General features: G+C 44.0%; 1 protein-coding gene across 1 annotated transcript in view; it reads right to left on the bottom strand.

Moving 5' to 3' along the window:
* The window catches only part of PLB1 (phospholipase B1), a 117,474-nt gene extending 92,787 nt beyond the window's left edge, over window positions 1-24,687 (bottom strand). Inside the window, exons 1-13 of the mRNA XM_048843427.2 lie at window positions 24,594-24,687; window positions 18,712-18,770; window positions 14,597-14,660; window positions 13,670-13,728; window positions 11,523-11,563; window positions 10,350-10,393; window positions 9,473-9,557; window positions 8,087-8,138; window positions 6,867-6,953; window positions 4,666-4,728; window positions 3,042-3,124; window positions 1,619-1,697; window positions 813-917 (exon numbers count right to left, since the gene is read on the bottom strand). Of these exons, the coding sequence (XP_048699384.2) occupies window positions 813-917; window positions 1,619-1,697; window positions 3,042-3,124; window positions 4,666-4,728; window positions 6,867-6,953; window positions 8,087-8,138; window positions 9,473-9,557; window positions 10,350-10,393; window positions 11,523-11,563; window positions 13,670-13,728; window positions 14,597-14,660; window positions 18,712-18,753 (804 nt within the window). The 5' untranslated portion in view covers window positions 18,754-18,770; window positions 24,594-24,687. The remainder of the gene's footprint in view (window positions 1-812; window positions 918-1,618; window positions 1,698-3,041; window positions 3,125-4,665; window positions 4,729-6,866; window positions 6,954-8,086; window positions 8,139-9,472; window positions 9,558-10,349; window positions 10,394-11,522; window positions 11,564-13,669; window positions 13,729-14,596; window positions 14,661-18,711; window positions 18,771-24,593) is intronic.
* Between the last annotated feature and the right edge of the window lie 2,787 nt (window positions 24,688-27,474).

The following is a 27,474-nucleotide window of genomic DNA, read 5'->3' as shown; positions in this document are numbered from 1 at the left end:
GTGACAAACAAAACCAACCTATTACACCTGCAACTGATGCCCCATTTTCAGACAGGAAACAATATGCAGTGCCACCTCTAATGTTAGCTCTTATCCAGGGGAGAAATCCCATCCCTGCAGACTGGGGTGATGCACCATAGCTGGTCTCTGGACATCCCTTTGCTACAGCAGCTCATATATTCTTGGACAAGAGCGTTGGTGGCCCTTTACCCTATATGGATGATCAGCACTGCCAGGGAGCTGAAAACTATGTCCTTACAAAGTGGAAGTCTCATTGGTCAGAGAGTCTAACACATTAAGAAAATTCAGGAGTCCATCACTGCACCCGCCTCCTTGTCTACTTGATTGCAGATCATGGACCAGGCTCAACAAGCTACTCTCTGGCTCATTCAGAGTTACCACAGCTATGCACTGGCTTGGCCTGGTTTCCTCCCCAATCCGTGACTGTGAGGCAGCAATGTAGACAGTAAGTCCTGGAGGAAGAGTGCCCAGTGAAACATGTGGAGTGGAGGGTGGTTTATCACCTCTGAAGATCAGGCCTCTAGGTGCATTCTGTGATCACTTCCACCTGTTTTACACAAGTGACTTAAATCAGAGTGACTTCTGGTTGACATTGTTGTAAGTGAGATTAACACTCAGGCCCTTAGTGGCTAATCCTGAGGTGTGTTCTATATGCCTGACCTTCATTGACTTTAACCAGAGTTACACATCTCAGGATCAGGCCTTTAAGGAAAGGAAAGGACCAGCTGAATATTCCTGTCTTTGTCACCAAAGGTGATCCAGAAAGGAAGGAATGGTTGATGTTCACTCACCGTTCTATGAGGCAGATTTATTTCTTGGAGGAAAGGCTGCAGAATAATGGTGAAGTCATCCCTCAAATCATACCTCCCAGATTTCAGCAGCTTTTCCAAGTCATTCTAAATGATAGATAACAATGATTTCACAGGATCAGCTCCAGCATTTGGCTGGAGAGACCACAGTACAGTTTATCCATGGCTTAAATGAATTTAAGGTCATCTCCATCCCTAATAAACCACGATAATCAAATGATGTAGCCAAAGACAAAAGGAGTAATTCAATTAAAACATGTTATGCAACAATTAGAAATCTCCCTGTGGCTCTGAGAGAATTGCATTGGATTAACACCATTTTCTTAGAAAGAGTAGCAGCTAAGGAAGGTAATCAAATCTCACGCTTAAGGACAAAAACTGGTTCCCTGCAGCTTGTAGAAGGAATGAGAAACATGAGACAGCAGCACATTCAGCCACTTGTATTATAGAAAGTTTCCAACTTCCTCTAAATCATCCGACATTTGTCAGGACTAGAAATAAGATACTGGACTAGCAGGACCACTGCTCTAATTAGATATGGCAAATCCTATGTTACTATGAGCTATAAAATAATTCGCATCTACAAAAGGTGCTGAGATTGCTTAATTATACTAATGTTATATTACTCTCCCATGCTACTGAGCCAGAATAGATGTCAGCAGAGCTGTGATTATGGGGTAATTTGTATTAGACAAATAACCCCTCACCTCCCTCACCTTGAACATGAGTATAGCAGTCTACCTTTACCACCCTAGAACAAAAAACAAGAAACATGGAAAAAGCCATACCTGGTAGGACCATCTCAATATGATGTCATCAAGTTTGGAGTCTTCGTCAACACAGTTACATGGCTTCCTGGATGCATTACTGCAGAATGAGGGAAAAAACCAAAACAAAACAAAATAAACCCAAGCTTTCAGGTAACAATTTTCGCTTGATGAGGACAAGACTGGAACTCTAATATGCCACTGACAGTCATGTGTCAGAACATGTTTGAAGGCCAGTAAGCATCAGTGCAGAAGGCTGAATATTGACAAAGACCAGAAACCACATGGGACACCTTGCTCTTCCACTTTATGCCAGAATTTTATTGGTTTCCATGTCCAATGCTTTGGACAGCTTCTTGGCTTCTGAACCTATTCAGCTGGCAAATACACCAGGCTTGGTTTAGTTCAGGGTCTGCCAAGTTGGCAACACTCCTACTTGAATTAGCTGCCGCAGATAATTTAGCATTAGCTTTCAATCATTTCCATTTTCTGTCGCATTACCAAACTGAACTCTCTTGCAATACTTTGCACAGGAACTATTGCCTTAATATTGTGGTAGCAGCCCTCAAGCTGTGCAATTATTCTCACACCATATGTTATACTACACTGATTATCATTTGTGAACTGCTAGTAAACACTGTGCCAAATTCAACCCATAACTCAATGAAGTCTCATTGGTGGCTAAAGCAGGCACATCTGGCCTCTCTACCTGCCTAGTTCTATGCAATGGCTATTTACTCCATTTTTTGAGTGAAATGTAAAACTGATGTCCTGAATAGCTGTAGTTATTAAAGATCACATGGCACGTTTTACAAGAGTAGAGGGGTAGAACATGGTGTACTGGCCAAATTCAAATGTTGGTCATTAGATTTTGCCTTCTTAATTTCCACTTGCAATCTCTACTGGAGAAGGGATCTTTCTCTTCTTGACTTAAATAGCTTTGCTCTTGACCCAAACTTCAGTGTAGCATTGCTAAGCTGTTATGTAATTGCCAGCGCTCCTTTGGCATGGAGCATTTCACTGATGGGTGGAATGTCACCTATGCAAGCTTGTGAAGTGCTTCAAGATGACTATATAAGTAGTTATGGCTGTTTATAAAATATTTTAATCCAAAGAATATTCCTTTTTGAACATTGTGGCCTCTAGAATCCTAGAGTCTTTCAGAGATTCATGGCTTCTGGGATCTAGAATTTATTTGCCATTAATCAGAAATTTTCTGCAGGGAAAACATTCCGAGTGTTAATGTGCTGAATTTCATTTTGCTAGGTTCTAAAGGCATCTGAAAAAACTTAAAATGCACTGCTCACAAGACCTTAGTACATCCAGCGCAGTCAATATGTAGGCATTGTTGCCATGTCTCTGGGGTGTGTGGAAATGCAATATGCAATCAGGAACACTAAACGGAGATCATGGCCCTTACGTAGTTCAAAGAACATCTCTTTACCTGATTTTATTCTGATCACTGTGTGAAAGAGAGAAGATTCTGAGCTCAGTGGAATCTACCAGGTTTACAAAGGCTTTGGGGACCTACAGCAACAAAGGTAGAAAATTAACTTGCAGTATTTGCAATTAGAGCTTTTTATTCATTTTTAAAATAGTACTCTCTTATTGCCTGTGAAGATTTCTACTTATTCACAGAACTGGTACAGCTTCCTTCAAACTCATCAATGTGCATTACCCTTGACCAGGAGGGACCCTCTCAAAGAATCAGTGATCTCAGTCATGGCTGATTCAGTCCATGGCCCTCCTCCTGTGACTGCCAGCCAGGGTAACATTAATTTGAGAAGATGGGTTGTGATGTGGTTGTGAACTGCAGCCAATCAACTCATTTTACATACATCACTGAAAGACCACCAGGTGATGACAGCTGTCATTTATTACTGACCTACATTGCAATTGACCAGGTGAATTACCATTTAGATAGTGAAGTATGCAAGGCCTAGAGGTGAAATGTTCCTTGTTACACTGGAGTACTAATCTCTCATACCTCCTTTCTCCCAAATCAAGACGTAGCTTTCCTAAAGGACGTGCATAAAGATATCTCATTGTTATGAGCGTGAGTGACATGAACAGAAACATAAGAAGGGAAGGGAAGAGATTCTGATGATAATGAGCCAATGGGACTTAGGCAAAACTCTCACTGAAACTGGTGACAGCTGAGCTGTGGAGTGAGATTTGAGTGAAAAATGATGAAAAGGCTTCAGGGTTTGGCCCAATACATTCAGAGTAATAGTTTTTGCATATGTATTAGACCTTAGAGAAAAAACAAAATTCTTGATGGGTGCTATACAAATACCTTAGCTAGGATTCACAGTAAACACAGAAAGGTTCTATTTACCATTGAGATGTACTCATAAATGCTAGTTGTATTAATAAAGCAGTATGGTCTAGGTTCAGCATATTTCACTGAAATAATGATTTGCCTGGAGCAGTGGATGGACAAGCAGGAAATGACTTGCACTGTGGTCTTCAGATGAAAATGGAAAAGGGAAAAAAACTCAACATGATCTTTTTAAATGGGTGACGCCCATCTTTGGTCGGCACCAGTCATTACTAGAGGATTGACATCTTGTGTGTTAGCTAGTCTGATTGTTTGACTAGTCCCCAATAACCCTGTATTATATACATCAATGAATAAACATGGTGATATTTTCGTGGACTGCCTGGCTCAACAGGAGTGAAATTTACTCCTGTGCAGAGGGGTCACAAGGTTAATGCACCAATTAAGATGTCAAAACAGGGCTTAAGTGGTGCATAGGCCTTAGCTGGATACCCAAACATCTAGTTATCTCTTTGTATATATCACCATTTTTACATGTCTTTCCATCTATAAAGTGTATGTGAATAAAACATTTGTTGACAATAGGTGGGATTTTCAAAAGTGACTGACTTAGAAGCACAAATCCCATTAAATTCAAGGAGATATGTGCTCTTCAGTGACTTAGCCACTCTTGAAAATCCAACCCAGTAGCTTCGCAGCTGTACATGTAGCTCAGTAAGGGAATCTGGGGGAACCTGGCAAATGAATCAGGTACAGTACAGGCTTAAACCTGGTGAAGAGATCTTACTTCTTGATACAAGGAGTCCAAGACTCCGGTAAGTCTTTCCATGCTGTCCAGTGAGCGATTATCCTGTTAAGAGAGAAATAATTTAGAATAGGGTGTGTGGAAATATTCATGTGCTCATGGCACAGAGCTGGAAAAGACCATTCAAGCCATCATCAAGACCATCAGGAAAAGCAAAAAAGTCACATGTTTCTCAGAAGTGATGGGCTCCATTCATGTAGTTAATGTACCAGAGATACTACTGGTAATAGTCACATTGTAAATTCAGCTTTATCCAGCACCTAAGGCAAGAGGAATCTAGGATCCAATAATATGATTTAACTGGGTATGATTAGACAATTTAAACATAAAATCACAGACTCAAAGAGAGAGTTTTTTCATCTAAAGACTCTGAAATGGAAGAGACCTATTATGCCATCCTTGGAGCAGATTACCTCAATAAAGCCATTACTAACAGAAAATGATCTTCATACAGATATTACCTTCCTTGCGGGAAGACACACTCAGGTCACAGATCATCCACTCCTTGTGTAGCATGCCTCTATTTTAACCTTGTAAATGCCTCATCCAATTCACTCTTGGCCACCTCTGGCAAAAGCGCTTGTGTGACTTTCCTTAGTACATGTTCCATTAAGTCTAACTGACCTCTTAGTTAAATTTCCCCTTTTCAGCTCACTCCTTATTATGCCCCCTTAACCCTCTTCAATGATTCCTTCTTTCTTTTTGTGTTACTGCCTCTCAAGAATTTATAGATTGTTATCTCCTCTCCACTCCTTGAATAGAGTAATTTTCAGAGGATTGATTAAAGCCCTGGGGGAGAGAAGATGGTTCAGGCTTTATCATTTCATGGGATTTTTTTTTAAAAACAAAAAACAGACAATTTAATACAACCTGATGCACACCAAAGGCACCGAGAAATTGCTTTTTCAAAGGATCTTTATGAGCCAGAAACAAAAGTACTCAATAGCCGGGGTGGTTCAGCAAGGAGACAAGTGACACCAGAAGAAGGAGACTCTGCCACTCACTCATCTCTCCAGTTTGAATTTGACCCCTTTCAGCTGAATTTGCTGGGCAAGTGGGAAGGTGCTTAGTGGTGAGTTCAAAATATAAATGCTCAAATGTAAAACTGCAGTGGACAGAGTGCCCCAAAATGGTGAAACTCCTCGGAAGGATGATGAAGATGCAGTGAACTGTCACATGTGCTACTAGATGGTGCTCAGATACTATGGACATGAGAGTGGTACCAGAACCCACATAGAATAAAGACATCAAAAAGAGAAGCAAGAAGGTAACATTGTAGCCTGATGAAAAATGAGGGGCAAAGAAAAATATTTACACTTTTAAAGAGACTTTTTTGTTTGCTTGGTTTTTTTGTTCCTTTTCTGCTGTCCACCTGAGACCAAACCTTAACCCTTATCCCACAAGGCCAACAGGGGTACATACTCACGTGGTTAGCCTGTGCCACAAAGATCACATGGTTATTTTTAGCATGCTAGCTCAAGCAGAGCTAGTGCACTTCTGTCTACCTGGGTTGGGAGACCCTCTCCCCGCTGCAGTGTAGGCATACCCTAAGTCACACAAGACATCTCATTTTATTTAGCTTTCACATCAGAATCTGACTTGGGACACTGGCTGCTCAAAGCAAACGATTGGATATACCAACCACCTTCAGCCATTCCATCTAGGTCTTCAATTTTGTCAGCTCTCACAGCCTAGGTTGAGTTGGACGAGATGGGAGATCCCTAAGGAAAACAGCCATGCTGTCGGAGGTGCTGTTGGAGATTTAGTGAGTAGCATTTTTCCTTCCGTGAGTACTGGGTTGAGGTGGACAAGAAATTCATAATGAATAACGTACTGAATTAATTTATGCCTCTTCTGCTCACAGAATGTATTTGGTACTTACATAGTTCACATCACTCTAATATCTGTGTAAAGAGATCATGCTCTTCTCATTCATTATTGAAATTATTCACCGGTAGCATCTGCAGGTAAGTCTTGCTCTGCAGCTGGTATGATATTCTTAATTCAAGTTGTTTTGAGTCTTATGGTATGTTTGTTTCCTGACTGGATGAGTAACTCTTAGATTCAGGTTCCAGGTTCTAGTATGGCTGAGGTTTTAGGTCAGTGCTCATAATAATCCCAAGGTCCCATAGTCAGAGCTGGGATTCCTTGCTCAGATTTAGACCACACTCCGGGCAGCTTACCTGGTGGGTAGAGGCACAGGAAGAACACAGGTTTTCAGCACTAAAAAAAACTGTGATTAGCTTCCAGTCATTTTGGAAATCTATCATCTGAAAGGAAAGAGCACAAGAGAAAGCAGTTGGTGCATTGTGTACCAATGGCACTAGGGAGAAGATAAGAGCCCTGCTCATCACTTGCATTCCCCACCCACCAACCATTAGCCCTCTTTCCTGTGGGTTTAGGTGAAGCCTCTAGCAGAAACTCGAAACCACCAGAATCAGCTGAGTTCAAGTCAGCTGAACACTTGTGAGTGATGCAGATGCCATGAGACATGAGAACATGGGTGTACGGGGCCTGTTGACCCACATTAGCCTTGTACTGCACAAGACATACCGAAGAGCAGTTGGACAGGAGATTTGAATTCACCAAATTTTATGCTAAGTCTAATCCCAAACACCTGTGGGCCATGCTCCCATAACGTCAAGGACCATGTAGTGCCATGGGCTCCCAGCACAGAAAACAGTAAGTGAGCCACAGAGTCAGTTGAACAACCACATTTGCCAGTTAGGCCAAGACCCTTTTACCAAGTCACAGGTCTCCAACTGTTTAGACCCAAACAATGGGGCAGGATACAAGGAAATTAGTGCATGAAGTTTCAGGATAGGATTTTCAGAGCACCCAGCATTGGCTGAACTCTGCACTCATTGAAGTCAACCATTGATGTTAGTGAGAGCAGACTCAGTGGGCGTTTGTGATAATTCCACCCTAAGGTGAAATGAGGAAATGGGAGAGACTTACTGAGTTCTATTATATTCCAGCAGGATTCCTAAGCAGGCCACATGCCATCATAGGGATCAAGCATCCTTGATTAGCAGGAGGCAAACTAGGATTAACTTTAACCAAATATTTTGAACACCACGACAAATAGGGAGAAACGTCTTCAGAAGCAAACAGTAGGTTCTTTGGGATGGCAAGACTAATTTTGTTTTTAATAGAAACACCGGAATTCAGTAACTGTTTTTTTGTTTTGTTTTTTTAAGGCAGCATTTTCCATATCTAACAGACCCTTTGTTTTGTGTTCAATAGAACTGGTCAAAAATATCTTGAACTTCAAAATTTCATCAACATTTTGAAGTTCAAAATGTTTTGAAATTTGATTATTTTTTCTCATTTCTTTCCTCCCCTTTCCACCCCCCCCCCCAAGTGCTGGTGTTCATTGTTATGCTGAGTGTTTTAAACATACCTGGTTCTCTTTCATGCATTTCACCATTTTTTTAGCTTGATCCAGTATGCTTCTGTTGCACAAAAGGAAAGCAGAAATTGTCAAGTCATTTTTAAAGAACACTTTGGCAGATTTAATCATTGAAAAGAACAGCATGGGACTTAGGTACAAATCCGAAGACACAGTCAGGTTGCTAGGCATCTGTTTACCCCCATTCAACCCACTAAATTGTTTAGCTGATGCAAAAAGGAAGGGCTCATCTGAAATCAAAAGATCTGGTGTGTTAAATGGGCCACAGCAGGGCCGGATTAACGCAGGGGCTTTACGGGCTGCAGCCCAGGGCCTTGAGCTAAGGCGAGCCCCGAAAAAATAAATCCATAATTATATACAATTCAGTGGTCACCAACTTGTCAATCACGATCGACTGGTTGATCCTGGAGCCTCTGCCACTTGGGCCGCTAAAAATCCAGGAACGCAGCAGGGCTCAGGCAGGCTACCTGCACACCATGGCCCGACTCCGCTCCCGGAAGTGACCGGCTGCTGGCACGTCTCTGTAGCCCCTGTGGGGCGAGAGCGGCTGCACACGCTGCCCCTGCCCCCAGCTCCATCCCCGCAGGAGCTGCAGGGGTGGCACCTGTGGACACGGGCAGCACATGGAGACACGCTGTCCCCCTCTCCCCCAGGGGTATGCAGAGACGTGCCAGCAGCTGGCCACTTCCGGGAGCGGCGTGGGGCTATGGCAGGCAGGCAAGCAGGCTGAGCTCTGCTGCCCCGCCAGTGGGGAGCCGCCTGTGGCCTTGCACTCCCTCCTGCATCCAAACCCCCTACCCCATGTCAAAATCCCCTCCTGCACCAAACTCCCTCCCAGAGCCCGCACCCCTCACCCTCTCCTGCACCCCAACACTCTGCCCCAGTCTGGAGCCCCCTCCTGCACCCAAACTCCCTCCCAGAAAGAAACTAATATAACAGCTGTTCTAAGGTAAGAAGTAGGCTATTTTGAACTAATGTAACTATATTCTACATGTTTTAAGACTGAAATGTAACCACAGAACGGCTTTATGTTAATTAAAAGGCAAGTTTAGTATAGCGTTAATAGCCTCCATGCCATAATTGTGATCATTTTGTTTTAAATTAGGAAAAAGACTTGTATACAGGAGCCCCACAAAATCTAATAGCCCTGAGCCCACAGGAGAGTTAATCCAGCCCTGGGCCACAGAGTCACTTGTCACTCCTGTTCCGGACACGAGAAAGTTGAGTCACATTGGCGGGGTTTGGTGTTAGGAAAGCTTGTCCTGTCCCTGCTCTACATGTTCTGAGTACAGTTAAAGGACTTCATTCTCATGGGGCTTTCAGCCCTGTACCTTTCACCAACACTAAATTCATTATTCAGCTAAAAAAAGAACTTACATAGCTTTGGTTCCGGACACTGTTCCGCTAGTTAGGGGAGGAAGTGGCTGATGCAGTACAGAGGGGTTAAACCTGCTAACAAGAGCTGAACAACACACACACAGTCAGTACATTCCCAGATCCTGGGAACTACCACTCTGCCTCTTCACCCGTGACAGAATCAAATCAGCCACAAACTGCTAGGATCTCAGGCTTCTTGGTGGGCATCAGGGACCCTCCGCTCTTATCAGTGATGTTGTTCCTCTGTGTTATGAGTTTTGAAACAGTGGCATGAAGTTGGAATTATCTGTTCTAGCCCTGGTGCCGCCTGGGTATTGGGTATCTCCCAATTGTAGCAACAGGAGCTGTGCACAGAGCTGGATTTAGGCCGCCATGGGGCATTATATGGAAGAGAGGATATTTACAGGGAGTACGAACAACCAACTTCCCCCAGCACTGAAGGGATTTCCAAGATTAAAAAGAGCCCCATTTGTGCCCATGGAAAATGAAGAAGACATTAACTTGTTAGGGTGAAGATTTTGGGGAGATGGAAAGAGTACCTTCCCTAATCCCAGTGTTGTGGTGATCCTCTCTGCACCCGAGGAGAGGTGGCTACAATGCTCTCCACAGCAAATCAGTGCTATCCAAAATGTCAGCTGGAGAGGTCACTTGAGAGCTATTCTGTGAAATTCCCTTGCACTCCAGGGGATTTGCATTCTGCCTCCAGAGTGGCCCTCCCTTAGCTCACTCTGACACCCCACTTATGGCTGCACTACGCACCGATGCTGCACCCTCTCTAAAGAGCCTAGCAAAGCTGCAGGACCAACCACACATTTAATGATACCTGGCAATGGATTTGCTTAGAGTTCAGTGTTGAGAACAACACAGCAAGACACACCTGATAGTGTTCCCATGCTCGCCTGAAGAAGGGTCCTTTCTGGGCTATAAATAGAAGAAAAATCTGAGTTGATTTTTGTCACATTTCTCAAAAATCAAAATCATGTTACAGCACAGTGCTGATTTCTTCTCAAGAGCTCTGTGTTTCTTCTAACAGCTGATGAAATCACTACACCTGCTCCCCCATCGGAATGGGATCTGTCTCCCCCACTTTCCCTAGATTTTAGTAATGCCACCCGCTGTTGCTGAGTCACAACAGAACACTGATTTCAGGGCTTAACATAAAGGTAAAGGAAGTAGTAATTGTCAACTCTTTACCAACAGTATTTGTTTGTAACTTATCAACCTTATTCCCATCTAACCTAAACCCCTCTGCTAAACATTTACATAAATAGTGTGCGTGCAAGTAGCTGCATTTATGCATGCAAATAAACAATTTCAGTGCCCAGTTGATGCATTTGGCCCTGCAATGGCACATACCAGTGAGTGAGCATGTATGTTTGTACATGCACGGTTAGAAGTATCATTTTTAAATTTTAGTCTAGAATTTTAGCTGGTGTAAACTGGCATAGCTCTAGTGACTGCAATGAAGCTAAATATATTTGCACCAAATGAGGGTCAGACTCTTATTTTACTTCAAATGTAACAACAACCCTGACGAGTGGGAAAACTGTATAAAACATGGCCAAGGAGCACGGTGGATCATTCCAGCATCCGTGGAATGTGGTCTCAAGGTTAGTGCAGGGGACTAGCCATCAGGACTCATGGATTCTATTCTTCACTCTGCTAATGACTCCCCGCATGCCTTTGGGCAAGTCCCTTCCCTGTTTCCCCATCTGTAAGCAGGAGGCGATACCACTAACTATACAGGCTTCATCATAGTTTTTATGAGGCTTACTCAACATTTATAAAACATCTGACATCCTGGGGTAAAAGGTGCTCTTTAAGCAAAAACTATATTGACTAAGAATGAGTAGGGACATAATGGCTCAGATTCTAATTTTTCAAAGAAGTCCGCTACCCTCCTCTTGCACACCCAGGCACAAGAACAATTTTGTGGATGGGATGAAAATTGGGTACTCCCTAGAATCTGGTCTTCATCCCTGTCATGTGCAGCTGTGTAAATTGACATCATAGCAGTAGCCAATGCTAACCAATGAAAGTTCACTGTTACCTTTCGAGTAAATCTTCATGATCCATCCTAGAATCTGGGGTCTGTAAATAAGCATGGAACAAGAAAAGTGCTATTAATAAAGCAAATAGTAGACTACCTCTGTCATAGTCCAGTTTTGTATTTCAGATATTCACTGTGGTAAATAGCATTTTTCTCCATTGCATTTTAAAATACAACACATAATTAAGGTTTCCTTATTGCAGTTCGCTTACAGTTTGGAGACTATTTCTTTGGTACATTCTAACGGTGCATTCTATGTATCAAAAGAGTTTTAAAAGATGAAATACCACACTTTTGTATAGCTGAATGAACTGCTTTTTAAACTATACTGAAGTTTCTGTTCGCCCAATCTCTTTCCAACAGGGGACATGATCCAAAGTCCATTTAAGTCATCAAGACTCTGTGAAGTCCACTAGGAACTTAGCTATTAGTATTGATTTTATATGGAAGGTACCCAGCTTCTACAGTTATGGGAGGCTGTGTACAATCCTAAAATAGATAGATGCCCACTGATTTCAGTGGGCTTTTGGTTGAACCGACACAGACCTAGAGATGTCTCCTTTCCCAAAGGCTGTATGCCTTAAATGCAAACCATTCATACATTTCTTTCTATAGCGTCTCTCGCCCATGCCATTCAAGGTATTAACATAAGAAGAGTCTTTTTAATATGGAAGACCATGTGCAGAGATACAAGGGAAGACAGAAGGATTCTTAGTTCTAGTAAAGGAAACTCAAGAGTTAGGGCAGACCAAGTGTCATAATTTCTTCTCAAAAGGGGAGAAATCAGGAGGAATACAGTAATTCTGACTGTTAGAAATTCATAAGTTCTGCAACCCAAAACCTTATAGGAAGTTATGGCAGATAGATGGGTAATACTGAGATGTTTTACAAATACGTATCTCAACTCTGTGAGGTTCTAAGTATTTCCTACAAGATGCTAAGCACAGCCAGCCGCAAAGGGAGTTGAGGATGCACATCACCTCACAGGATTAGACCCTAAAATGTTAAATTGTTTGTGAAACTTCTACAAGTTTGAGATTCCCCCAAATCTTTCTGGTTTCTCCTATCCCCGTTTTCCCCTCTCTGTGCATCTCCAGTTATCCCACAACACACATTCAATATAAATTTCAGGCTGATTAGGGCACAACAAAGAAATTAAGGGATTTCCAGTTCCTAGTGCTGCAGCAATATTGTATTCTGCATCTCAGATTCAACAGGAAGGATAGTTACCCAAATGGACTCCCTCATATTTCAGCAACTGGAATTTCAATCTTGTTTTGAAGCAAAACAAAAAAAACTCATCACCTCCACAAGATCCTTCGCTGTTGATTCTAAAGTATTTAGGAATACAGAGTAGGAAATATATGGTAGTTGTGACAAACAACTTTGTTATTTTGTAGTTATGGGCCTGGGCTACAAAATTCTGATCCAGATATGTATCCAAGCTTCCCTAGCACTCAAGGGAGTTCTGATCAAATATTCCTGTTTAGGTCCAACTCTCTTCCATAGATTTATACTCAGATTCTTAAGGCCAGAAGGGAAAATTATGATCAACTAGTCTAAATGCCTGCATAGAACAGGCCAGAGAATTTCACCCAGGAAAAGCCCACAGTTCTGTGGTTGAACTAGAGCATCCCTTTTAGATAGGCATCCGATCTCAATTTAAAGAATTCACATGATGGAAAATCCACCACATCTCTTGGTAACCTATTCCAATAGTTATTTACTGATAAAAATTGCACTTCATTTCCAGTTTGAATTTTTCTAGCTTCATCTTCCAGCTATTGGATTTTGTTATGCCTATATTTGCAAAGAGTCCTCTTATCAAATATCTTCTCACTGTGCAAGTGTTTATAGACCCTGATTGCATTTCCTCCTGCATGAAGTCAGTTGGGTACTGATAGAATCAGAGCTATCCTATGGTAAGTGGTTAATATCAGCTACCTCTTGTCTCCATTTACTCGAAACCTTTAAAAACATGTGAAAAGTTTTGAGTCTTGATCACACCACCAGCAAGTACAGACCTTTAGGGCCCACATTCTGCACCATTCAACTCAGCAGGAGTTTTGTTACTGATTTCAACAGAAACGGGACTGAGCTCTTAACGGTGAAGTATTATAGTCAACACACCTTGCTGTTATACTTACAGTTTGCAAAATTCCTATGGCAGCAATTGCTTTAATGTCAGATGGCCTCAGAGTATGAACTGCAGAGATAAATCAAGGTCTTCATGTTAGAAAGATCAGTGGCTTTGAAAAAATAATTACATTCTTCGATGTGAAAACACAGCAGAGTAAATTATAATCATTATTGGCATTTATATTGGGCTTTTCAGCTGGGAGTTTTAAAGCAGCCAAAGTCCGATACTCATTGAATTTCAATGAGATTTGGGTGCCTGACTCTCTTAGCTTCCTTCGGAAATTTCAGCCTTCATCCTCAAAACACTTTGCAAATAACAAAAGATCACACAACAGTCCTGTGAGCTGTTGACATAGGTATCATTATCCCCAATACAGGGATGGAGAAACTGAGGCAGACTTGTAAAGTCACTTGCCCTATTATTACGTCTGGATTAGAACTCAGGAATTCCTAGCCCCCAGACTCAAACTCAGTCCATAACCATGTCTACACTACAAAATTATGTCAACCTAACCTCTGTCAGCATACAGCCACCACAGTTATTAAATCATTTGTGTGCACACACTTGGCTGCTTGTGTCGGCGGTGTGCGTCCTCACCAGGAGCGCTTCTACCAATTGTATTGTCAGCATGGGGCATTGTGGTATGGCTCCTGGAAGCCAGTAACAGTCATCTTAAGCAACTCAATGTCTGTACTGACACTGCATCGACTTTATTACATTGACTGTGACTGTACAGCGCTCAGGGAGGTGGTGTTACTAAATCAGCATAGAGAGGCACTTATATTGGGGGGAGCCAAATTTACATGAAGACACTCCCACAGCTACGTTGACGCAAAGCAGCTTACGTCGACCTAACCTTGTAGTGTGGAGTCAATGTCTCTCTACAAGCTTAGAGGAGGAAAAGCCTCCAAGAGGATGATTTTTAAACACAGACCTGAAGATGCAGGAGAATGAGACAGCTTCTCTAGCTCACATGGAAACTGGAATCTTCTCAGAGGCTGTAACAGCAAACAGATGGGTTCTTTTCTTTTTAACAAGGGAATTTAGGCTAAGGTAAAATGTTGGATCAAGAGGCATAAAGATCTCTATTCACCAAATGGTTACAGCATGTGACTTAGACTATGATTTAGTCAGAGGTATTTTTAGTAGAAGTCACAGACAGGTCACGGGCAATAACCAAAAAAAGTCACAGCCAGTGACCTGCACATGACTTCTACTAAAAATACCCCTAAATAAATCTTGCGTGCTGAGGGGTGGGGGGCGGCTTGGGGCCCTGCCGTCACCGCTCCTATGGGTGGGGGGGTGGCCCGGGGCCCCGCTGCTGCTCCCAGTGCCTGGGGCCACCGGAGCAGTGGCCAGTGCAGCTGGCTCCAGGGCCGCCCCAGCTACTCAGGTGGCCCTGGGGTCAGCACCAGCCGCTGCAGAAGTCCTGGAGGTCCCAGAAAGTCACGGAATCCATTATTTCCATGCCTTCCGTGACAGACTTGCAGCCTTAATCATGGCTAGTGGCAGGATCAGATTCCCCTCATACTGTCCCACCAATATTCACCACCCTTAGAGGCACAGGGATGAAACTAGTACAGAATTCATGGCCCATTCAGTCCAACGTCTCTCTGGGAATGTCTACACTGCAATTAGACACTTGCGTCTGGGCCATGCCAGCTGACTGGGGCTCAGACTAAGGGGTTGTTTAATTGTGGTGTAGACATTCAGGCTGCAGCCCGAGCTCTGGGACCCTCCCACCTTGTAGATTCCTAGAGCCTGGGCTACAGCCCAAGCCTAAACAGCGACACCACAATTAAACTGCACCTTAGCCTGAGTCCCACAAGCCCCAGTCAGCTGGCCTGGGCTAGCCATGGGTTTTTAATTGCAGTGTAGACATACCCTCTGACAACAAGGGATTTTAAGGGGAAAATTACACCCTGCTACAGAATTCTGTAGGATGGTTCCAAAATAAATCTATAGAAATGAGATCCCTCTCTATTAAATTCTATAGCTTTTTAGAGAAATTTCAAGAACCATATTAGTTTCATCCTTTGGAGTAAGCTGTACATTGGGAGTGGTAGGTCCTCAGATTCATTTTTTGTTGACGACCATAAAGTCTGCACAGATGTGACCCCAGTTCATTTTTGCAGGGATTTCCCCAGCCCCCTGGCATGGTTAGTGAGCTGGTGGGTCTAGAGCAGGATTATAGGTTATTCCTATAAGGTGTGCTTACCACTGTGTAAAGGGCCAGCACAAGACCTGTGCAACACCTAAGCCATGTCTGAGGACTTAGGTGGTGCACAGACTTTGTCCCACTCTCTGGACAAAGGCGAGTTTCATCTATAGATATTCTACAGACTTTCAGAAACATAATACCAAGCTATAAATCAAGGATCCATCGAAAGCTGTTTCACACAGCATAAATCTCTTATGCACAAAAAACTAAGTTATAAGAATATTATTAATATAGCAAAGTCCAGTATTCAAAAGTTAGGAAATAGCAGATTTAAGGTTGCCTGCGCAATCTGTCTCACCCTACACGGCTCCCACTCCTAACCTCACTCCCCAAACTCCTCATCCAGACTTAGTTTCCCCACCCCCAAATTCTTCCTGGCTTCTTGTCCCAATTCTCCTCCCTGCTCCCTGTCAGATGAGGCTCTTCTCTGTACTGCCTCTATTCCCTCCCCACACTGCTTCCTAGTCCCAGTCTCCTCATCCAGCCAGTGCAGTTTTTCCCCCAGCTCCTCGTCTGATCTCAGTGTTCCGTCCCCAAAGCTAACTGGCTCCCAGTCCTCCTGTTTCCTTCCCCAGCTTCCAGGCCCCGTCTCCCCAGCTCTGGTTTCTAATCCCAGTCTCTCTGCCCAACCACAATGTTGCACATTGGTGTGATTGAGCCAGTCGCCCAATGACAGGAGAAGCTCCAGACCTCTTGCAAATTTCATCCCTGTCTGGGGGAAATCCCAGGAGGTGGGGCAAGGGGGAAAACAGCTAGTCAGAGGGGGAAGAGCAGCCAGTAAAAGCTGCTTCAGGAAGCAGACAGCACTTTCCCCTCCCTTCAAGAACCAACATCAGTCTCACAGAAAGGGAGGGAGAGGAGGGAGCCCTGCAGTTCTGTTCTCTCCTTCCCCTGTGAGCATCAGGGATGGCTCCTTTGCTCTTCCCCATTGCCTGCAACACCAAGCCTAAGAAAGAGTTGAGAGGGGGTGAAGATCCCCTGAAACTGCCTCACCCAGGCCTGGCAAGAGGTAGAAAAGCCCTGTACCTGCAGAAGTAGCAGAGGTGAGGCTGGGTGGCAGAACTGATTTGGATTGGGGCAGAATTAATTGCTTGGCAGAGGACAGGCAAATGTGAGGGTGAGAGCTCCGAGGGCCAACATCACCTTACCCAATACATTTGGAAGAGTGGGCAACATTAATTGTCTCACACACGCCCTGTGGGTGGGCAGGGGGAGTTCAAAAATCAAAAGGCAGAACAAAACACAATATAATCTTTTAAAAATAATAATCTCATGGATTTTATGGAGTCTGACGCATGAGTTTTGATCTCTTGAGGTGGGCAATACTGTTAATGATACTTCAGTTAGCATTACCTCCTGCTGAGCCCTCTCTACAGCCACTAGTCTGCAGCCTTGGAGAGCTCAGCCCATGGTAATGCAGCTCCCGAGAGAGCTCTGCTGGCAGGCACACAGGAGAACACTGGCATAGCACAGGGAGCCAGACTTTCTGCTTCCGATGATCTTATGGTTGTGGCAGACCAAAAACACAATACAAACTTAAAAAAAAAAATCTCTTGATTTTTGGGGTCTGACTTGTGATTTTGGAAACTTTGGGGTTAGCAATATTGCAACCAGTCCCAGTCTCTCTCTCTCCTTCCAACTTCTAGTCCCTGTCCCATCACACTCCTTGTCCCACTTACTCCTTTCCCTCTCTCCAGGTCCAGCTTTTGTCCCCTCTGCATTTGAGTTAGATGGCTTCCTCCGCCATGCTGCCTGAGTACCAGCAAAGGGCGGGTCACTGAGAGCACAGGAGAGACAGGCTCCCTGCTCCTAGTTCTCCTACCAGGCTGCACCCCACAAGGAAAGTCCTTTTGAGCCCCCAAAGCCCTGGGCAGAAGCATGCTCAATCACTCTCTGTGTAGGAGGGTGGTCACATGCACAGTTCAGTCAGACATAGGAGCTGAGAGAGGTTAGACTGTGCTCAGTGAGGATGGAATCATCTCAGATTTTAGTTGTTAAGATCTAGTAAGAGCATGTGCAAACTGCATTTTTTTTAAAAAGACTTAATGTCTTGGGTAAATTTGGGTGGATTTGCAAGGGGATGGCAAAAGGGCACATCCCTGATACAAAGGCCACCCCACCTGCCAAATTTCAAGGCCCTGCTCCAAAAGCATGGGGGTGCTGCAGCATTTCAAAGGAAAGGTCTCCATTTTTTAAGACGATAAAACAACATTAAACCTTGTTCCCTGAAATGGCTGAACTATTTTGGCTGAAATCTTGCAGACAAATTTAGCCTAGGGCAAATATGCCGCATTTAAAATCTCAGTCCAAACGAATCAAGATTGGCAGCTGTAAGCAATTACAAACAGGGTCTTACAATGGGAAGTGTAGGGCAACCTTAATAAATTGGTGGTGCTGCTAGCCCTGCCCAAGCTATCTTGGAACTTCTTGACTTTGCAGGGCCTGATCTAGCATTAACGTAACATTAAGAGTATTTATTTATGTTGCATTTAATTCTGCACAGTCAGGTTCGGCCCACAACATTTTGGCACCTGAGGGGGGGAGCTCAAATTATGCTCCCATGCCCACTCGCTTGGGCCCAAACTTTGAAACTCTGGGTCCTAGTGGTGCCCCCGCCACAGTCTGGCACCTGAGGCAACCGCCTCAGTTCACCTCATGGTAAGGCCAGCCCTGTGCACAGTTACTAATAATCCAGACCACAGGGTTCTGTTCTCTCTCTCTCTCTCATTGAGGGGTTACATCACAACAATGTAGCAGGACATCAGGTGGTGGCAGGTATGGTATTGAGAATGGAAAAAACTAAAGCTTTCTTCATGCCAGGGACTTACCTCCAGTTTCTTTTGTTTCTTGAGGTAGTTACTTTCCATCATGGGATGAGCTGCAGTGCCTTGGGAAGGGGATGGGGGTGGAGAAAAATCCAACAATCCATTAGCAATGAATTTCACTCACTCTTTGCTAACATGCATAAACTCCTCAATAGATAGAGATACAATTAAATGTGTCTATTTCTGAAAGGGAGAGAGTTTCACCTCTTCTCTCTCACACAGTTTCCAAAGCTGATCTCCACTCCAGTGCCTGTCACTCTGCACCAAATGTATGTCCTCTGTTTTTAAACATATTGGGCCATAGCTTCTGTGGATGCAATCTGCATAACTATTAAAATAAATGCTGGAAAGCCGTTTACACCAGCTGTGAATCTCATCTCTTAACTTTATGATCTGTGTATATAACAGATCTCATTAGCTTCTGTACCCTTTGTCCTCCCCATAGCCACCACACATTACTTATTGAGATCCCTGCTGTGTTATGCTTGAATTTAATTATAAGTTCCTCAGGCCAGGGACTTTTTTTATTTGATTTGTAAAGTGCAATGAGCACCTAGGGCACTGTATAAATAAATAATTCTCTCATAAGAACATAAATGAGATTTGCGACCCAGAATACATTTCAATGTCTGAGTCAGCCTTTAATTTATATGACATTATGAGATGCCTTTGGTTGTTTATTCCACACACATTTAGAATAGTTAGATTAATATTTCAAACAGGTACATGGTATAACTCCCAAGAAAGGAGTAATTTACATAAGGCTACTCCTTTCACAGTCAGCAAGCAACAGTGTCATCCCATGAGGTTATGGTTAGCCAATGAAAGTTTGCTCTGGTGATGTAATACTTGAAACTTCATCTGCCACTGGAGAGCTTCAATGGATGGAGTTTCTGTGGAGCCAGAGAGTACTGAGGTCCTCCCTCTCCTGACTGCATCTACATTCATTTCCATTTAAATTAATCTCTTTTCTTAATAAAGAACAGTTTATATTCAGAATTTCTCAGAATTCATGTGGCAAGGGATTGAATGGGATACCTGGGTTTGGTTTGCTCTAATGAGATAGGGGTTAGATGCAAAGTTTGAATCTAGATCCACATCTACACTTCCCAACCACTCAAGGGCGTTCAGAACCACCTCTCCTTATGAAGCACTAGTGTAGAGTCAATCTCATGATAATACTTAGCTCTCATATAATGCTTTTCATGCATATATCTTAAGCTGCTTTACCCAGGAGGGTTCCATTTTACAAACGGGGAAACAGAAGTACACAGCAGTGAACTGATTTGCCCAAGAGATTAGGGAATAGAAGTCAGGTGTCTGAACTTCCAAGCCCCTGGATGTTGGTGCCTGTTTTTAGAGTCTTCTTGTGTTTGGCACAATAGCATTTTAGAGTCCAACAGAGAGAGGAAACTCAAGAATTTCCTCTAAATACTTGTGTTTGTCTAGCTATCCATCCATGTTCTTAGACAAATATAAGGGCATTACATGTAAAAGCATGAATTGTTTTATATGACTGACCAATCTTTGTGCAGTTTTCATGTGTTTTACCTATTTTTGGTTCCGTACACACATTTTTGCCATACTTTCTAGAATGTTGGGAGATAACTTTTTTTCTAACAAGTGTGATGCACACCCTTCTTTTTGCCTAGGGGCCCTAACCAAGATCAGGACACTCTAGGTGTTGTGTGCACACACAGTGAGATACAGTCTCTGCCCTGAGCAGCTTACAGTTTAAGTAGATATGACAAAGGAATTATTCTTCTGCCCATTTTGCAGATGAGGAACCAAAACACAGAGACGTTAAGGCCTACATTCACAAAGGTACAAGGATTATGTATAGTCTGACCTTTTGGTGCTGTTCTTCCCTCCAGGAAACTTCAGTACACCAACTGAATGAGACCTGGGAGGTCAGTCTCCAGAAAGATACAAACACACCATACACTATCATCACCATCACATTTACCTAAGATGATCAACAATAACCATGCCATGTGTGCCATCCAGAGTCATACATGCAGATTGTACCATTCATCTTTCTGCTTTGAAAGCGTCTGCTTTTCACTTGATCTTTGCACTTCAACCATTAGAAAAATATCAGCTTCCACACATTTTCTAACAAGACTTTTCAATGTCCAAAGACCTTACCTTTCAAAGATAGCAGCCAAAGAAAGAACAGCTCTGATAGAAGCTTCATGGTTAGCTATTTGAGAAATGAATATTCTAGGAGAGATGTCACTTAGGCTTTATGGCGAGGTGGAGGGGTTGTCAGCAATGAAAATGTCTTTCCTTCCTCCTGCTTTTATACTTCAGCAAACTGCTAACTTAGCAGCCATAAACTTTATTGGCTTCCTCACTTTTGTAAACCCAGCCTTTGAATTAAAGTGATAACGATAATATTTCAGTGCTGTACTTCAAAAAAATAAAGACGTGTGCTGTATGTTATACATGATTGCATCTGGGAGTTAAAGTAAGGGGGAGCAAGGCGGGAGGAGTACTGCTACTCCTCCTCTACTAAAAGCCCAGGGAGAGTTGCCCAGTCTCTCGACGCAGCGCTCATCCTCAGTTCACCCCCTCCCAGGCAAGTGCAGTGGTTGATACCCCACCTGTGTCACTGAATCAAGTAGCTCACTCTCTCAGTCTGCAGGTACAAGAAATAAACTATACTCTTATCTGTGTTACCCTGAAAGGTTCCTGGTGACAATATAAAACCATAAGAATGCTGCATGTACCACCAAAAGCAAGGGATCATAATATGTACTGCTTGGGTATGTTTTAGTCATTGAATCCAATATGTGGGTACTATGGTTGGAACTAACATTTGTTAAATAACAAATACCATACCAAATAACAATACCGCTTACTCCTACATGTTAAAAGCACATTCATGGCACACAGTTAAAACCATATATAAATCTTTGTAGTTCTATCACTCACCCAATGCATGAATATTGTTATGCTTAAAGGTACTGCATAAATCACAAATCTCTTGGAGATCGGGTGTGAACACATCCTTCATAACATATCTGTCAGGATGAATTAATAAGGAGCCCCTGTCGCCCCTGCCAAACACTCACCCCTAAGCCAAAAGGGAGTTGTGAACCTTCCCAGGAGTTTGGACTGAGGGGGTTTCACTAACTGTTGTGAACAGCGTGAGAGAGAACGCACAGAAGAACAGAGAAGAAGGGAGAGGCAAGCAACCCAAGCAGGAACCTGTAAGTACAGTGTGATCCTGTAAAGACCTAGAGAGAGAAAGAGACAGGTTTGGTGTTGTCTATAGAGACTTGTGGGCTGCAAGCAGGCCCAACCTTAAGGAAAATGGCACCCTGGTCGAACTTGTATTTTGATGCCCCCTCCTTTCCCCCCCCCCATCACCCCAGGCCCCCTGGGTTTCTCCCACCCCACCACCTTTGGGCCCTGCTGCCTCCCCTAGTGTTTAATTGTATTGAAAGAGATGCCAGAGCTCAGCCCTGGCACAAATTAAGCACTGGCAAGGCAACATGATACTGGTGGGTGCTGGAGGGGGGCCCAGCTCTGAAGGCAACGCCACCACCCCCGGCAGTGCAGAAGTAAGGGTGGCATGGTATATGGTGTATTGCCACCCTTACTTCTGCGCTGCTGTAGTGGCTTGTGGTGCCCGGTGCTTAGCATGTGGCTCAGCCCTCTGGCCACTCCTAGCTCGCCAGGGATGCCTCTTCAGATTTTGGTGGGGGAGGGAGGAGGCAAACTTTTACCGTGATTCCAGGGGATACTGAGGCACCCAAAAACTCTAGGGTTTTGGTTTTTTTTTGCAGATAACTTAGAAATTAGCTATTGATTTCACCATACACACTCAAATCCACAACCATATTTCCATCAGTAATAATTAATATTTGCAGATAGGGAAAGCAAGAAAAATGCGGCTTGAGAACTTGTTAGAGTCAAAATTCAGTGAAATATACTTCTGAATTGGGCTTGTTACAAATGGACTAGTGAATGAATTATTAAATCAACTAATCATTTCTGGTTCTAGGATATTCATTTTGTATGTCTTTGACGTGCGATATTGACACTTAGTGGTTTTTGCAGTATTGTTGTAACCATGTTGATATCAGGATATGAGAGCCACAAGGTGGGTGAGGTAATATCTTTAATTGGACCAACTTTGGTTGGTGAAAGAGACAAGCTTGCGAACCCCACAGAGCTCTTCTCCTGGTCTGTGGAGCTCAAAAGGGCTTCTCTCTTTCACCAACCAAAGTTGGTCAAAAGAAAGTTATTACCTCACCCCCCTTGTCTCTCTGTTTGTGTTTTAACAGCTTTAAAGCTTGAACTCTTTGACTCTCAACTTCTATTGTCATTAAAAAATTATCTGGCCTCCCCCATAATTTCCCACAACTGAAAAGTAAAAATTATAAAAATACTAAAAAGCTTAAAAATAAACAATTGATATTACATATCAAAGTTATAAAAAATAAAAATTGCCTTATAGCAAGTCTATTTATAAGCCACCAGAGCAGCAGGGTTGAAGTGGGGGGAGGGATAAGGAGAGGAGATGTGGCAGAGCCAATCCACACATTTTCCTCACACTAACAGCAGGAACCCCAGGGACTTCCAGGGGATGAATGAGGTTGCAGAATATGGGATTAAGTCAGAGATGGGAGTAAAGAAATGAAGTACGTGGTGTCAGCCTACCTGCTATGACCTCCTTGAAACCCACTTACCTTTCATTCAATCCCTGATTGCTTATCCACACCCTCAGGTTCTTTTTTTTTTAACTTTCTGTTTCCAGTACTTGTACTTAGCAGTATACTGAAATTCCCTGGGGCAGGGCCTTGCTTAAGCTGTTGGGCAAAGTGCTATGCACATTTCTATATTGCATCAAGAATAAGGAAACTCCTTGGTTAATCTGCCATTAAAACTAAACTACAGAATCACTGTGTTGGGAACATCCCTGGGACAGGACACAGCGCAGTGAGCCAGCATGCTACTCCCTTACCCACTGTGGTCCCCACTCCCACTCCTGTTCAGATGTGGGGGAGACACGTGGGGGAGCTGATCTCACGCTCATCTCTCCTGTGCACCCACCTGCCTGACTTTGGGGAGGCAGCCCCTGGGACCAAGGGAGTGAAGCTACTGAGCCAGGGGAGCAGGGAGGACCCTCACCTGCTGATGTGGGGGGTGGGAGGTGCAATTTGAAGGTTTTCCCCCAACAGCTCAAGTCATGCCCTCTGCCCCCAGGCAGCCCTCCCCCTTACCCTCAGTTGCCCTATGGGAAAGCAGCTGTTCCAACCCTACCTCTCCCTGCCGCGCTGAAGCAGCAGCTCTTCCCTACTGCTCCCAGCCATTTGGTGCATGTGCTGTTGGTTCACCTCTCCCGGTCCCGGGCTTCAGCAAGCAGGAGAGGGAGGGCGAGGGCTCAGCAGGAAAACCTTGGCAGAAAACTGGGGGGGGGGGAGGGAGGATGTGACCCTGCATGGCCCTCCATGTGTCCCCTCTCTGCAAGGAAGGGATGGATGGGAGCAGGCTGCAGCAGCGCCCCCGGTTCGCGTGGTGCTCACCTGTGCAGAGTTAAGTGTGCGCTCCTTCCGGCAGTGCCAGGGGAAAGAGCAAGCCCTTTCCTGGACAAGTGGGGCTCTTAAGGGAAGATGGGGGTGGGCCTGCTACACTAACACACAAACTAGATAGCAGGAAGGCTGCTCCAAGCCCCCAGCCGGGACATATAGAGATAAGCTGCTGGCGCACACATCCCTTCTCCTCCTCAGTCAGCCACCCATCCCAGACATCAGATCAGGAGCCTTTCAGCACAGCTCTGCCCACTCCCCATGGCTTCTAATGCAGGGGGCCCTCTGTCCCAGGAGAGTGGGGAGCCCTGGGCAGCTGCTGCTGCTCCTACCTGGAGGAGTTACCTGAGTGCCTAGTCAAGCTGCGGATTGAGGCCTCCCTCTCCAGCTATGTGTGTTTTTATCTCCCTGGCGCTGGCCAGGCTGGCTGGCTGACTGCTTCTTTAAGCCCAGCTGGCTCTCGGTCCGCAGGTCACGTCATGTGGGAGGTATCAAATGCACCCCCCTCAGTTCATCACACTGGGCAAACTGCCCTGTTTGCCTTGGTCAAAGGCCGGCCCTGGCTGTAAGCTAAAAAAAACTCCTTTGGTCTTGGTTTCTTCCACATTCAGACACACAAAGAATGTACAGAGTTCTGTGTGCAAACAAAATTGCTTCAAAGCAATACTGCACCACCACCAATTTCCACTCCTAACCGGAACAATCTCCTAGACTCAGAATTTTTGGCTAACCGCTCGACCCAAAAGAGGTAACATTATTATAATACACCATAATGGTAGATGTGTGAAGCACTTTACAGGCAAATAAAGAAGTCCACGTCTCTGCTAAGACTTAAAATCTCCTGGGCCTAGTGGCACATGAGGCCACCCATTTTCCCCCCACTGCTGACTGCACAGAGCAAGATGTTTGTCTCCGTAAGGACAGCATCCTTTCAATTATCCTGCAGCAGGTCACTCTGTCTCCTTCACAGCCTATCTTCCCTCCAGGTGGAATCCAAACTAAGACATACCTAGCACTTCCACCACGGGATAGCCTGATGACAGGACCAAACCTTCATAGCTATCTCTGTCTGATGACTGAGTCCACAGCCTGCTGACCTGTGCACACAACACTGCCACATTGGTGACATGATCTCTCCAATGAATTCCCAAGATCCTTCTCAAATAACACCGGTGAAGAGCCCTCGGCGTCCTGCTGTGCATGCCACTACCTCCCACATTGCCGAGGCACACTGTAATGTTGGTAAGACAACAGCATTGTACAATCTGCTAAGAACTTGGGGCTAGATCCACTAAGACGACTTACGTGGTACCAAGTATCAGAGGGGGTCGCCGTATTAGTCCGTATCCACAAAAACAACAAGGAGTCCGGTGGCACCTTAAAGATGCATGGATGTCTCCAGGCATCTGAAGAAGTGGGGTTTTTTACCCACGAAAGCTTATGCCCAAATAAATCGGTTCATCTTTAAGGTGCCACCGGACTCCCCGTTGTTTTTAAAGGACATTTAGACATTCCACTGTTGAGTAGCACCTAAGCTAGGCCTGTTATGAGAGTGGTTGCCTCCCCACTCCATTACAGTCAATAGCCTAATGGTGAGGGCACTCTCCTGAAAAGTGGGAAACTTGGGTTTAAGTCCCTGCTCCAAATTAGGCAAAGTGAGGATTCACACCTGGGTCTCCCACATCCCAGGGTGGTGCGCTAACCACCGGGCTATTGGCTATATTAGGAAATATACATTTGCTTCCAGTTGTATTTTTTTGCAGAGCACAGGGACTGGGTACACCTACCAGACCCAGTTCCACACCTAGTTTGTGAATGCCATGGCGGGGCTTAGATGTGAGATAGGATGCTGAGCTGATCAGCAGAATCAGGACAGTTTGGCGCATCTGCAACTGTGGAATTTAGGTGCCCACTGAGTTAGGAAGCAGCTGAGCAGGAGAGTTGAGGATCTCAGTGGTGTTTAAATGTTGGACTTAGGCACCTGACTCCCTTTGCGGATCCCCTTAGCCTATGTGCAGAACCAGCAGCCATTTTGTTCTCAGAACTGTTACAGATAAGACAAACAAACTGTGCTCTCTCCTAGAAACTTTACTTTTGTACTTTCATATTGCTGTTGTCCTCAGTCTAAAACAAGTCACGTTCAGTTGGAAGAATGTTGTTGGTCTTATTGTGTGGGGAAGAAACAGCACAACTGTTTAACCCACCAAAAAAGAAGCTCACATTATTTTGTATTGTTGAAATGCCTCTGAGAAGAATGGTGATTGATGAGAGGGATTTGAACCAAGAGAGGGTGGTTGATTGGTACGTGGGCAATGGAAGACTATCCCAAGCATAAAAGGCAGCATGGGGAAAGGTAGGAGAATGAGGAGCCAAGAAAGATTTGTTTGATCTTTTACAAATTCTTTCCTTCTTCAGATCAAGTTGTTTTGAGACCTGTTTTACTGCAATAGGGAATCACACTTATTTTTGCTATGTCATTTTCAGAGTGACAGTGCATGGCATTAGAATTTATGGTGTCCTTTGTTCATAGTATATCATGTAATTACATTTTATAGATTAACTTCCACAGTAATACAGGGTATCATCAATGTTCATAGCAATGAAATACAAGACCATAAAAATGTCTATGAATGATTAACCCATTGTATGCCAAGGATAGCTGTACAAACCTCCTCTTAAAAGTTGGTTTGGTTGGCAATTTGTTAAAATGTCAAGTTTCTAAGAGGTAAACTAAATATAGTTGCCCTGGTGTGTGAACCACAGTAAATGATGTCAGTTATCCTAAACAGCCTATCATTTAAACATTGCTGTCTATTCTGGTCAGATTATTTCCAAGTTTAGCAAGTAAGTTTTGCAGCCTCATCTTGGCCTTACTTTATTTAGATTGTTTGTGGAAATTATAGTGAAAGGTACGCCTTGGAGAACGAAGCGTACCCTAGAAGAGGTACAATGCAGGTTATGTCTCCACTGCAATCAGAAGTGTGACTGCAGCACATGTAGATATAAGCAAGCTAGCTTTGCTCTAGCTAGCTCCAATAATAATAGCAGTAAAGCCATAGCAGCACGCACTGTACTATCTGGGATCCTCTGTAAGTACTCAAGCAGTTAGCCTATGCTGCCACAGCTTCACTGCTATCATTCTTTAGGCTATACAGATTGAAGCTAGGCTGTATATGTCTACACATTCTGCAGTCACTCTTCTGATTGCAGTGGAGACATACACTGC

This window comes from Caretta caretta, chromosome 3, assembly GCF_965140235.1.
Source record: "Caretta caretta isolate rCarCar2 chromosome 3, rCarCar1.hap1, whole genome shotgun sequence".
In the NCBI taxonomy this organism is placed as follows: domain Eukaryota; kingdom Metazoa; phylum Chordata; order Testudines; family Cheloniidae; genus Caretta; species Caretta caretta.
The sequence above is the reverse complement of the archived record's forward strand: the minus strand, read 5'-3'. Positions and strand labels throughout refer to the sequence as shown.